At 45.0% G+C, this 13,173-nt stretch overlaps 1 protein-coding gene across 1 annotated transcript in view; it reads right to left on the bottom strand.

The window, feature by feature from the left end:
• The window catches only part of RNF145 (ring finger protein 145), a 124,466-nt gene that overhangs the window by 41,256 nt on the left and 70,037 nt on the right, over nucleotides 1-13,173 (bottom strand). The window contains exon 5 of the mRNA XM_070738984.1: nucleotides 422-657. Within this exon, the coding sequence (XP_070595085.1) occupies nucleotides 422-657 (236 nt within the window). The remainder of the gene's footprint in view (nucleotides 1-421; nucleotides 658-13,173) is intronic.

Here is a 13,173-nt window from a genome sequence, read left to right as displayed (position 1 = left end):
CGCACTTTCGTCGCTCCCCGCCTCCACCATCTGCGCATGGGCGGCCATGAAAAAAAGGCGCGCATGCGCAGATGGTGCTTTTACTTCCGCACCACTATACTGCGGAAAATCGATTATCGCGAGAGGTCTTGGAACGTAACCCTCGCGATAATCGAGGGATCACTAATTGTTTTCACACTTTTAGCTAGAAAACCAGTGTTGGAGGTCTAATGAGAAATCAATAGATTTATCAACTAATATTCAAAATAAACGTTAACTGGCAGCAGTAAGTACAAAGTCTTGTGGCAACAAAAATTCCGGTCATAAACTGAAGACAACCTATATTTATCTTGTACCTACAGAAGAGAAATGAGTAATTTGCCAGGGTCCCCCCCCCCCCACAAATATATATCATCAGTACTATTTACAGAATAGCTTTTACCTGGACAAGTTCTCTGTAGGCAGACTTCGCTAAATTGTATGGCACCAAAAGATTCGACGCCAGGAAATAGAGGACTTCCAAGCCAGTGAACACCATTGCAAATTTGTTGATGATGACAATAGTTTCCAGAGGGACTAAGCAAAGCCGGGCCAGCAGAGGGAGCATGTGAGCGGAAAAGAGCCAGATCTGCTTGGTTTTCATGACACAAGAACAAAGGGTGCACACCACCAGCTGACCTGCAAAGGATTAAGAACACCAAGCAGTTAAATCCTGTCACTTTATACCCCCCTCTTCAAAAAAAGGAGAAAGGAGAAAAAAGGAATGAAGGAGAAAAAAGTTTATCATTATAACCTCTTTTCCTCTCTCTGAAAATCCCAACCACATCTTTATTTTGATTGTCCTTCTCATTTAGCAATGACATATAATTTGTTCAAGTAATTTTATGGGTTTGGCCATTTATTTTTTTAAGGGGAATATCATTTATATATCCTTGAAGTTTGCCAGCAATGGCAAATGGATTTCTTTACTCTTGCTGTGAAAATTATGTGGCACTTCTGTGAAATCACCAGGAACCAAGTTTTGACTCAAAGGAGACTTCTTTTTATGTCACTGGAATAAAGGTCTCGTACGTATTTTTAAAAACCATACAAGGCTTTATTTTATAATATAATAATGGGAAATAGGCAGCTGCTAGTTGCCTGTTTACCACCAAATTTCAATAGCCCAATGTCAGAAATGGGGAGTTTGTGAATATTCACTTTCAGTTTTTCAAAATATGCATATAAATATTAAAAAATGAACTGCATTAAGAAAACAACTTTTGACAATGAAATGTAATTCTATATGTGTCTCTTTTTTTTAAAAAATAGTAATATTTAAGCTCAGTTCCTTTTGAATTAAAGTAGCATTAAATTAAAGTAGTCCAAAAATTTGAAGACAACTAAGTTCTTCATACACTTGGCTTGGCTCATCATTTGTAACAACTTGTGGATAAATTCTCTTATATAAAGGAAATCAGCTTATAATCATGAATATTGAAACAGTGTTATAAGCTGAGATGAAAAAGACCAGACCAGAACAATGTATCTTACTCATGCATTTATATAGAGTCTTTCAAATAAAATAGGCGTTGATTGCTTACCTGAACGCCTCTTCTCGTACGGTGAGCGGGTACAGCAGTCACATGGGTTGCTCATGTCCAATCCGGTGGAACTGAGCCTAGTATTAAAAAAGCTTGCCGGATCCGCCCCTTCCCCAGAATTCGCGAATCCATAGACTAGGCTCAGTTGTGAAGCTCTGTAGTGTTCAACTCTCATTGTTAGAGGAAGAAAGAGATAGAAAGGTAAAGAAGACACATACAAGGGCGGGAAGTGACTGCTGTACCCGCTCACCGTACGAGAAGAGGCGTTCAGGTAAGCAATCAACGCCTATTCTCCGTACTGAAGGAGCGGGTCCAGCAGTCACATGGGACATACCCAATAGATGGTCCCTAGGGTGGGATTAGCTTGCTATCGTGTGAGATAACGGATTGGAGTACCCTTCTGCCGAAGGCAGCGTCCGCTGAAGCGTAAGAATCAATTTTGTAGTGCCTGATGAAGGAATTTGGCGAGGCCCAAGTGGCTGCTTTGCAGACCTCCTCCAACGGGGCTTGAGTCGCCCAAGCGGCCGAGGTGGCTGCGCTCCTGGTGGAATGCGCAGTGATGTTCCTTGGAACTGAGAGGGAGGCCGACTCATAGGCCTTAGATATAGTCCCTCTGATCCAACGGCCTATTACTGTTGAAGACACTTTGGCCCCCATGACTCTGGGATGATAGGCTACAAAAAGTGCTTCTGACCTCCGAAAGGGTCCTGTGCGTTGGATATATATTCTCAGCGCTCTGGTGAGATCCAGGGTGTGCCATCTAATTGCCAAGGGATGGTCTCGTTGGAGGCAGAAGGAAGGTAGGACAATATCCTGAGATCTGTGGAACATGGAACTGACCTTGGGTAAGAAGGTGGGGTCCAGTCGCAAGACTACCTTGTCCTGATGGAATTGGCAAAGGTCCTGCCTGATTGAGAGGGCAGCCAGCTCCGAAATGCGTCGGGCAGAGGTAATAGCCACCAGGAAAGCTACCTTAAAGGATAGGTACCTGAGGGACGCCGATTTTAGGGGTTCGTATGGTGCCTGCGTGAGGGAGTGGAGAACCCGTGGCAAATCCCAGGATGGATACCTGTGGACTTTGGAAGGTCTGAGGTTGGCTATGCCCTTGAGGAATTCCTGAACTTCAGGGAAGGATCGGAGAGGCTGTCTGCGGGGGCCCCCTAGGACAGATGAAATGGCTGCCAGATGACGCCGGAGGGTGCTGGTGGAGAGTCCTTTATGGAAACCTTGCATAAGGAAGGAAATAATTCTGTGTATGGGGATGCACAGAGGGGAGAGACCTTCCTGAAGACACCACTGGTGAAACTTGGACCACGTGTGGTCGTAGATTCGATTGGTCGAGCCCCTTCTGGCCTTTAGAATGACCTCCACTGAATCAGGGTCATGCCCACGCAGCTCTAAATCTCTCCTGATAACAGCCAGGCGGTGAGGTGGAACCACTCCGGGTCTGGATGGAAAGAGGCCCCCTGCCGCAGCATATCCCCCGAAACGGGGAGTCGCCAAGGGTCCTGGACGGACAGCTGTTGGAGATCTGCGAACCAGGGCCGGCGGGGCCAATGAGGGGCGATTAAGATTACTCGGGCCCTCTCGGTGAGGACCTTGTGAATCACGTCCGGGAGGATTGGAATCGGAGGAAATGCATAGAGTAGGCCTGGAGGCCATGGACTCCGGAGGGCATTGATCGCTTCCGCTCCCGGGGATGGAAATCTGGAATAGAAGCGAGGGAGTTGGGCGTTCGTATTGGTCGCGAAGAGATCCAGGACTGGTAGGCCGAATCTGAGGGTGATTTGATGGAACAGGTCTTGGTGGAGGTTCCACTCTCCTGGGTCTATCGTTGCTCGGGATAGCCAATCCGCCTGGATGTTGAGACTCCCCGAGATGTGATCGGCTAGGAGCGACTGGAGATGTTTTTCCGCCCAAAGGCCCAGCTTGAGGGCCTCCCTCATGAGAGCCTTGGATCTCGTGCCCCCTTGCCTGCAGATATGGCTTTTTGTGGCAATGTTGTCGGTGAGAATGAGAACGTGCCGGTTGGGGATGCGAGGAGAGAAATGCTTCAGAGCCAGGGAGACGGCTCTTAACTCTAGCCAATTTATTGGCCTGGAAGCTTCCTCCGGGGACCACGTGCCCTGGGCTATCATCCCCTGGGCGTGGGCGCCCCATCCCGATAGACTGGCATCTGTGGTGATGACAAATTGATCCGGGCACCTGAACGGGGATCCTCTGTCCATGGCCGGAGACTTCCACCACTTGAAGGATCTGCGAACACTCAGTGGGATGACAATGCGTCGATTTGAGTTGCTGTGCCCCGATCTCTGAAAAGGCAACAGAAGCCACTGGAGTTCCCTAGCATGAAGGCGAGCCCAGGGAATGATGCCTATGCATGACACCATCTTCCCCAAAAGAGAAGATAGAGTAACTATGGATACTGAAGGATTAGATAAAATGTTAGAAATTAACTCCACTATACTGAGTTTTCTCTCGGGAGAGAGAAAAACCTGGGAAGATTTTGAATCAATAATGGCTCCCAGGTGAGGAATGGAAGTGGAAGGTTGGAGGTGACTTTTTTCAAAGTTGATGGAAAACCCATGGTCCTGAAGGACTGACATGGTGACAGAAAGGTCTGATTTCACTCTCTCTAGGGAGTTCCCATGAATTAAAATATCATCAAGATAACATAAAATGTGGATGGGAGACGCCCGGATATAGGCCGCCAGGGACCCCAAGAGCTTTGTGAAGACCCGAGGGGCCGAGGAAAGGCCAAATGGCATCGCCCTATACTGGAAATGCCTGCCTTGAAAGGAAAAACGTAAAAATTTTCTGTGGCATTTGGCTATAGGAATGTGAAGGTAGGCCTCAGTGAGGTCTAAGGAGACCATGAAATCTCCCGAGTGAATGGCGGCCAAAATAGAAGACAAGGAGTGCATTTTAAACTTCCTATATTTGATGAATAGGTTTAGTTTCTTTAAATCCAAAATGGCTCTCCAACCTCCGGAGGACTTTGGAACCATAAATAGGATGGAATAAAAACCTAGGCCCTTCTGACCGGAAGGGACCGGCTGAATGGCTCTAATGGACAATAGATGAGAAATGGCCTCCTCCATACGGTTACAATCTGAGGATGACCTGGGCGAAGGGCAGGAAATAAAACGTTTAGGGGGAGGAGAAATAAATTCTAAAAGAAGGCCTGATTGAACAGTGTCAATGACCCAAGGGTCCTTGGAGGTGAGACGCCAATTTGCAGCGAAATGAGCTAGGCGACCCCCTATGGGAATGGAGGAAAGGTTACCATCTAGGTTTTTTTGAAGCCCTGTTAGAGGCAGCTCCCCTTTGGAAACGAAAACCCCTACCCCTGGAGTTCCTACCTTGGGAACGAAAGCGGGGGGAATACTGACCTGGAGATCTCTGATAGGAAGCCGCTTGATCTTGCTGGCGCCCTGGGCGACGAAAGGACTGCGTTTTAATAACCTTTTTTGTGGTTGGGCCCAAAACCTTCTTCTTGTCTGTGGTCTCCGTGAGGAGAGGATCCAGAAGATCACCGAAGAGAAGGTCGCGCTTTAAGGGGCCCTGGGATAACTGCCACTTTTGGCGAACTCCCGCTTGCCAAGGGCGAATCCATAGGAGTCTTCTTGCCGTTGTAGAGGCTGCAATAGACTTAGCAGAAAATCTAGTAGATTGTAAGGTGGCATCAGCCACGTACTGGGCAGCTGCAAAGACCTTGTTGAAGTCTTGTTGACCTCTCAAGTCATCTGGAGGAATGTGCTGTTGAAGTTGGCGAAGCCACAGCAGCATGGCTCTGGAGAAGAAGGAGGCTGCTGCAGAACTTTTAATGGCCCAGGAATCAGCGGAGAAACCTCTTTTGAGCATTTGCTCGATGCGCTTGTCCTCTGGACGGAGGACTTCCTCCGCCTCGCCTGGCACAGCCGCTGCCGAGTGAAGAATTTTGACAGGTTCATCTGGTTTGGGAAAAGATAGAAGCTCTTCATAGGAAGAGGAGAGTTTATACAACTTTCTGTCCTTGGTAGAGGGATTAAGGCCAGAGGCTGGAAAATCCCACTGTTTAAGTAAGGCATCTTTAAATAATTTAGGCATAGGGATTACCTCGTTATCCTCCTGTTCCTCTGTGAAGTAAGGTAAATTCTCCTCCGGGGGATCAGTGGAAGTGGAGGCTTGTTTCTCCTGGGCCGCTAATCCCGTAGAAATTCTAGCTTTGAGGAGGAGAGATTTGAATAGTTGAGAAGGGAAAATAGTAATAGGAGGAGGGACCTTTATTTGGGATTCCTCGTCCTCAGATAAGCCCTGGAAAGGGTCTTCATCCTCCTCTACATCCTCATATTCATCTTGGGAGGACTCTGAGTCATCCTGAATAGGAGCTCTGACCGCTGGGGAAGAACCCAAGGGGCGGGAGGAACGAGAAGGAGGAAGAGGTAAAGGAAGCTCATTGATGGAGGAGAGTTTGGCATCAATGGCTTTGGACAACACAGCAAAAATAGATTGGAACTCAGGAGGTAAACTGGAAATATCAGCAGAAATGGCAGAAGAATTCCTAAAGGCCTGGGAGGATCCTGGCTGGGGGGAATCTTCCATAATATCTGGTTCCTCTGGACCTATGCCCCATAGGTTAGGTTGGGGTCTATCTAGGTTTGGCTCATCCAGAGATAACACAGGGACCCCAGAAGGAGGCAGGCTAGAGGCCTCTGGTGGGTCTTGACTACTGATTACTTGGGCCTGCACTTTCAAACGTTTTGCTGATTTATCATGAATCTTTTGTAGGGCTAGGTCCCTTCTCTTCTCGGCCCTGGTGACCTTGGTCGAGGGGCGGGCCCCTGGAGAAGAGGAGGAAGAGGCCTGGGGGATACTAGTAATCTCATCGCCTGTAGGCCTGGCCTCTCTGGGACCTTTAGTTGTGCCTCTCTTGGGAAAGGTAGCCATAGTCTGACAATTAACAGAAGACAAGGCTGAGCCAATAATTAAATTATAAGGAGAAGATTTCAAGGACTTCCCAAGAGGAATGGATCCTGCTTCGAGGCCTCGAAGCTGCTGAAACGTGAGGACAATCTGGGCAAACCCAGAGTTCGTGCCCCCAAATCCAGCGGGGCCAGCCTCCCTAAACTTTGCAATTAAGTAAAACCAAGGCACTCTGGTTGGAGGCTAGGCCGGTGGAGAATTTAGCCTGGGACCCCCAAGGCCCGCTCCCGGATCCACGCGGTGGACTGAGGCCTACGCGGCTGGCAGAAGGCCAACACGAGAGGCCTAGATATTTTAAGAAAAGGCGCGAAGGCCTTCGCGCCAAAAAATCGCTTCGTAGAATTTCTTAGGGGGAAAAGCGATCGACTAAGTCCAGGAGACTAAAGGCGTCCCACTCCGCAGGAGGTATTTTATAAGCCCTTAAATATATTTTTATACAATAATTAAGCAATAATCCAATAATAAATACTTGCACCAGGACCTCCAGGCCAAGGGATTAGAAGAATCCACAAGCGGCCGCAGGAATCGTAACCGGCAAAACCGCCGGGGGAAAACGAAACCGCAACTTCTCCCAAGTAAAAAAGCCTAGCCGCTTTTTATTTTTTTCCTTTTAAAACGGCTGGCGCAAATAGTGCAAGTAATTGAATAAAGACAATAAATCTTACTACTTTTTTGAAGGAAAAGTCGAAGGGAAGGTGTTAGAATGTTGAACGAGCATTCACAATACAACCGCAGGATATGCGAACTGAGCGAATTCTGGGGAAGGGGCGGATCCGGCAAGCTTTTTTAATACTAGGCTCAGTTCCACCGGATTGGACATGAGCAACCCATGTGACTGCTGGACCCGCTCCTTCAGTACGGAGAATCTTCAATAACTTCCAACATACCCATGGGTGGATATACCATGGAAAGAACGTGTGAACATTATCTTAAAAATTACTTGATGAAGTTGCAACTACACTGCATTCTTGATAAAATTTCATACTACAACCCATAATTGCTAAGGGCCCTTATACTACCCAAGTAACCCTTGCTCTAAGATGTGATACTTAGTAGTGAAAAGTACACTTGAGATCCGGAGTAGTGAAAAGTACACTTGAGATCCAAATTATCTAATATAGTATAAAACAACCATTTTTTTTCTTAAAAATATTTATATTTCCTTATTAGTCTGGCTACATATTAACTCTTCATCAAGTTTTGACCATCAAACAAACTTTTTAACTGATGATTCTATTTGACTTCATTATTCCAATGTTTAAGAGTAGCAAATGACATGCTTGCAAAAAATGCAGTGGGGCTAAATAACAGACACACACCCTTCTTAGGGCAGGTTCAAACTTAACTATATTGGCTCAGTAAACACAGTTATTAAATCAAAGACAATTCTGCCTTTACTAGTGCAAAAATCAGGATATTTGCAACCATAATTTCCATGTATAATCTTGAATTTAAACAAAACCAATTTTGAATATTGATAATGGACTTCCCTGATGAGAACGTAAATGCTGGCTTCTGATATATAATGCAAAAGTTGACCTTGTAATGTAGTTAAGACATCAGGCTAGAAACTGGGAGACCATGAGTTTAAGTTCCACCTTAGCCATAAAAGACATCTGGATGATCTTGGACCAATTGCTCTCTCTCTCACCTCAGCCCTCATCTCGACTGACTGCGAGAGGGATCTTGAAGTCTTGGTAGAGAACCAGCTAAATATGAGCCAGCAATATGCAGTGGCAGCCAAAAAAGCCAATACAATCCTAAACTGCATTAACAGAGAAATACAATCTAGGACTAGGGAGGTACTAATAAACTAAACACACTACAAAGCCCTAGTTAGACTACCCTAGAGTACTGCACTCACTTTTTGTCACCACACTACAAAAAAACTCTAGAGAAAGTGCAGATAAGAGCCACCAGAATGATAAGGAGACTGGAAACTAAAGCATACAAAGAGCAGTTGCAGGAAATTAGCATGGCCAGTCTGGTGAAGAGAAGGACCAGGGGAGACATGATAGTAGTGTTCCAATATTTGAAGGGCTGCCACAGAGAGGAGGGGGTCAGGCTGTTTTCCAAGGCACCAGAAGGATAGATGAGGAATAACAGATGGAAGCTGACCAAGGAGAGATTCAACCTGGAAATAAGGAGGAGCTTTCCGATGGTCAGAGCAATCAACCAGTGAAACAGCTTGCCTGCGGAGGTTGAGGGAGTTCTGACACTTGAAACTTTCAAAGGGATATTGGACTGCCATTTGTCTGAAATGGTGTAGGGGACTCCGGCTTGAGCGGGGGGGGGGGGGGGTTTGGACTAGATGACCTAAAAGATCCCTTCCAACTCTAATAATAATAAAAAACCACCTTACAGGGTTGTTGTTATGAGAATAGGAGAAAGGAATCAGAGATATGTTTACTCCTTTGAATTGTTTATAAAAATAATAATAAAAGTGGCATATTAATCAATCAATCAATCAATCAATCAATTAATTAATTAATAATAGAACAAGATCAGCTCTTATATAGACAAAGAGTTGAAATTCTATAGAAACAGTAATACAAAAGCCAAATATGAGAACCAAGCCAGTATTTAGTACTTTCATCAACAAACAAGTCTTATGTTATCACCTCCATTACTTCAGTTTTTATCTTACACTGTGTTTGGTAATGATCTTACTTACATCACTCTTATTGCTGTTAAATTTACATACTTTCCTTCCAGCAGCTCAAGGCAATGTATAGGGCAAGCCCTCCTCTAAAGTATCTCAGCAATGTACTGTATATCTTACCTTTCAGGTGACTTGGGACAGACTGTGTATGCTGAAAGTCACTTTTAGTGAGTGGTGGGTGTGTTTCCAGGCTGAGGGTAAAACTTTAGGGATGTACAAACTGGTTCATGTACAGAACAGCCCTAGAAAGTTTAGATCACGGGTCTCCAACCTTAGCAACTTTAAGACTTGAGGACTTCAACTCCCAGAATTCCTCAGCCAGGAAGGCTGGGAGTTTGAAGTCCACAAGTTTTAAAGTTGCCAAGGTTGGAGACCCTGGTTTAGATGGCTCATACTTGAACTGAAGGACGGTCCAAATATGGAATGAAATGAAACTGATTTGTTCTGGGTACAGACCAAAATGAGGTTGTCCGAAAGAGAAGTGCAGGGGACAAAAAGATCAGGAAGATCAGTGAAATTGTCAACATTTGGGAGAGAATCTGGGAAGATCACACGGGTGAATGGCTCAGTAGAGATATCATGACTGGATGGGCTAAGGAGAAGAGAGGGGTTAAGACACTGAAGCCTTGCCCTAACTGCTTTATAAAATCTCTCACAGAACAGATTGGCAACACTTCCGGAGTTTAATAAATTCAACAACTTATTCGCTTATTTTGGATTCAAAACAAAACAATGGATTTGAATTTGGGCTTTCCCAGATCCAATCATACCTAGGACTAGCTGTAGCCTTAACAGTTGAGCTCTTGTTCAATCTTTCTTCAAGCTTTCAGTATTGGTTATGACTTATAAAGCCCTTCATGGCATCGGACCAGAATATCTCCGGGACCGCCTTCTGCCGCACGAATCCCAGCGACCGGTTAGGTCCCACAGAGTTGGCCTTCTCCGAGTCCCGTCGACTAGGCAATGTCATTTGGCGTGACCCAGGACAAGAGCCTTCACTGTGGCGGCCCCTCCCTCTGGAACCAGCTCCCCCCAGATATCAGGGTCGCCCCCACCCTCCTTGCCTTTCGCAAGCTCCTTAAAACCCACCTCTGTCGTCAGGCATGGGGGAATTGAAATTTCCCTTCCCCCTAGGCTTATAGAATTTATACATGGTATGCTTGTATGTATGAGTGGTTCTTTAAATTGGGGTTTTTTAGATTGTCTTTTAATATTAGATTTGTTTACATTGTCTTTTTATATTGTTGTTAGCCGCCCCGAGTCTTCGGAGAGGGGCGGCATACAAATCTAATAAATAATAATAATAATAATAATAATAATAGTAATAATAATAATAATAATAATAATAATTCTAAGAAAAGCTGTATGCAAAGGCAGAATTTGTGGGTCTTTTCTATGAAGATTTTGGTTTTATAAATGGAGAAAGAATATTATAGCACATTGAGTACTATTCCAGAATTATGAACTGGTACAATAGCCAGAGCCACAAAGATTTGGCGAACCTGTTTCTATAATGTGGCTACAATTGTTTTGGAAACGATGAAGATAAATAACTCTATTATGAGCACAGTACCTTTCTATTAAGCACAAACAAATCTGCAGCTCCTTTGAGGCATTGAAACGCTGAAGCCAACTGGGCTTAAAGCAACTGTATCAAAGTCTGAAAAACGGGGCTGCTTTAATAGTAAACAGAGAATACTGTCTGGGCTCACGCGTAAGTCACATCCAAAGTACTTATCACAAAATCTTTCTGAAACATATACCATCCCATTATATACTCTATTTTCTGAGTATAAGACGCACCTTCCCCACCCCCATACACCAAAAGAGGATGGAAATATTGATGTGTCTTACATACCAAGTACAGCTATTTTTGGCCTCAAGAAACCCTGCCCTTATGTCCCCCCCAACAAGTGCCCATTGTTGCACAAAATGGGTTGCGCAAAGAGTTTGGGACACCTGCAGAGTGTTCCTGGGGGCTGTGGGAAGGCAAAAAAGCCTGGGGGTTTTTTCCCTCCCAAAATGGGATTTTTTTGCTTTCCCCCAGTCCCCAGTGCCGGTGCCTGGAGGCTGTTAGGGTCTGGATGGATGTCAACAGACTCAAACTCCACCCGGATAAGATGAAGTGGCTGTGGGTTCTACCTCCCAGGGACAATTCCATTTGTCCGTCCATAATCCTGGGGGGGATTATTGACCCCCTCAGAGAGGGTCCGCAACTTGGGCGTCCTCCTCGATCCACAGCTCACATTAGAAAACCATCTTTCAGCTGTGGCGAGGGGGATGTTTGCCCAGGTTCGCCTGGTGCACCAGTTGTGGCCCTATCTGGACCGGGACTCACTGCTCACTGTCACTCATCACCTCGAGGTTCAACTACTGTAATGCTCTCTACATGGGGCTACCTTTGAAAAGTGTTCGGAAACTTCAGATCATGCAGAATGCAGCTGGGAGAGCAATCATGGGCAGTCTGCATTGGTTGCCGATCAGTTTCCGGTCACAATTCAAAGTGTTGGTTATGACCTATAAAGCTCTTCATGGCATCGGACCAGAATATCTCCGGGACCGCCTTCTGCCGCACGAATCCCAGCGACTGGTTAGGTCCCACAGAGTTGGCTTTCTCCGGGTCCCGTTGACTAAACAATGTCGTTTGGCGGACCCAGGGAAGAGCCTTCTCTGTGGCGGTCCCGATCCTCTGGAACCAGCTCCCCCCCGGAGATTAGAACTGCCCCCACCCTCCTTGCCTTTTGTAAACTCCTTAAAACCCACCTCTGCCATCAGGCATGGGGGATTGAGATATCTCCCCCGGGCCTATACAGTTTATGCATGGTATGTTTGTGTGTATGTTTGCTTTTAATAATGGGGTTTTTTTACTGTTTTTTAAATTATTAGATTTGTTGTACATTGTTCTATTGTTGCTGTGAGCCGCCCCGAGTCTACGGAGAGGGGCGGCATACAAATCTAATAAATGAATGAATGAATGAATGAATAAACAAACAAACAAACACTCTGCAGGCCTCCCAAGCACACTGCGTGTCCCGTTTTCCACAAAAGCTGGGCTGTTTTTCACAAAAACAGGGCACACAGAGGATTTGGAGGACTGCAGAGTGCTCATGGAGGCCGGGGAAGGACAAAACCTTTTTTTCCCCTTACTTACAACTTCAAAATCTTTAATGTGTCTTATACACCTGTGCGTCTTATAGTCCGAAAAATATGGTATTCAAAACAGTTGAAAATTAAAAGCTCATTAAAAGTAGTTGCATGGATTATATCATCTTATTAAAATATTATATTGGTTGCTGAGTCAGAAGTCAGCTTCTATTTTGCCTGCCTCCATCCTGATGTCTCCCAGTTAGTTTATTAATCTTATTCAATGTATCTCTCTGGATTTTGGATAATTTCCAAGTACCCAACCCCCATTTCCCTGTGAGACAAGTAATAATTAAAGTGCATTTTTTACTTCTCTGTTCCTTTCCTGTAGTAGTTGTGCAGGTTATGGGTTAATTTCACAATCATGAGGTATGCTGAAATTCATAATGCTAAAAAGGTTAAAAATCTTTAAGAAATAAAATAACTTAACAAATCAGGATGGGAATGAACAACGTATACTTATGATTGGTTTTTCACGCTTATCACTGTTGCAGCATTCTCATGGTCACATGATTTACATTTGGATGCTTGACAACTGATTCATATTCATAAAAGTTGCAGTGTCCTAGAGACATGTGTTCCTCTTTTGAGATCTTCTGACCTCAAAGTCAAAGGGGAAGTCAGATTCACATAACCAGCCACATTATTAATTTATGAACTGGAGTGATTTTAACTTTACAAAAGTGTCAAGAAAAGTCATAAAATGGGGCAAAACTCACATTTTCACTTAATAGCATAAATTTTGGGCTCATTTGTGGTCTACTACCTGTACAATGATATATACAGTATACAGTGAACCCTCGAGTTTCGCGTCCTCAAGTATCGCGAAAGGGCTATTTC

This window comes from Erythrolamprus reginae, chromosome 2 (genome assembly GCF_031021105.1).
Source record: "Erythrolamprus reginae isolate rEryReg1 chromosome 2, rEryReg1.hap1, whole genome shotgun sequence".
NCBI lineage: Eukaryota > Metazoa > Chordata > Lepidosauria > Squamata > Dipsadidae > Erythrolamprus > Erythrolamprus reginae.
The sequence above is the reverse complement of the archived record's forward strand: the minus strand, read 5'-3'. Positions and strand labels throughout refer to the sequence as shown.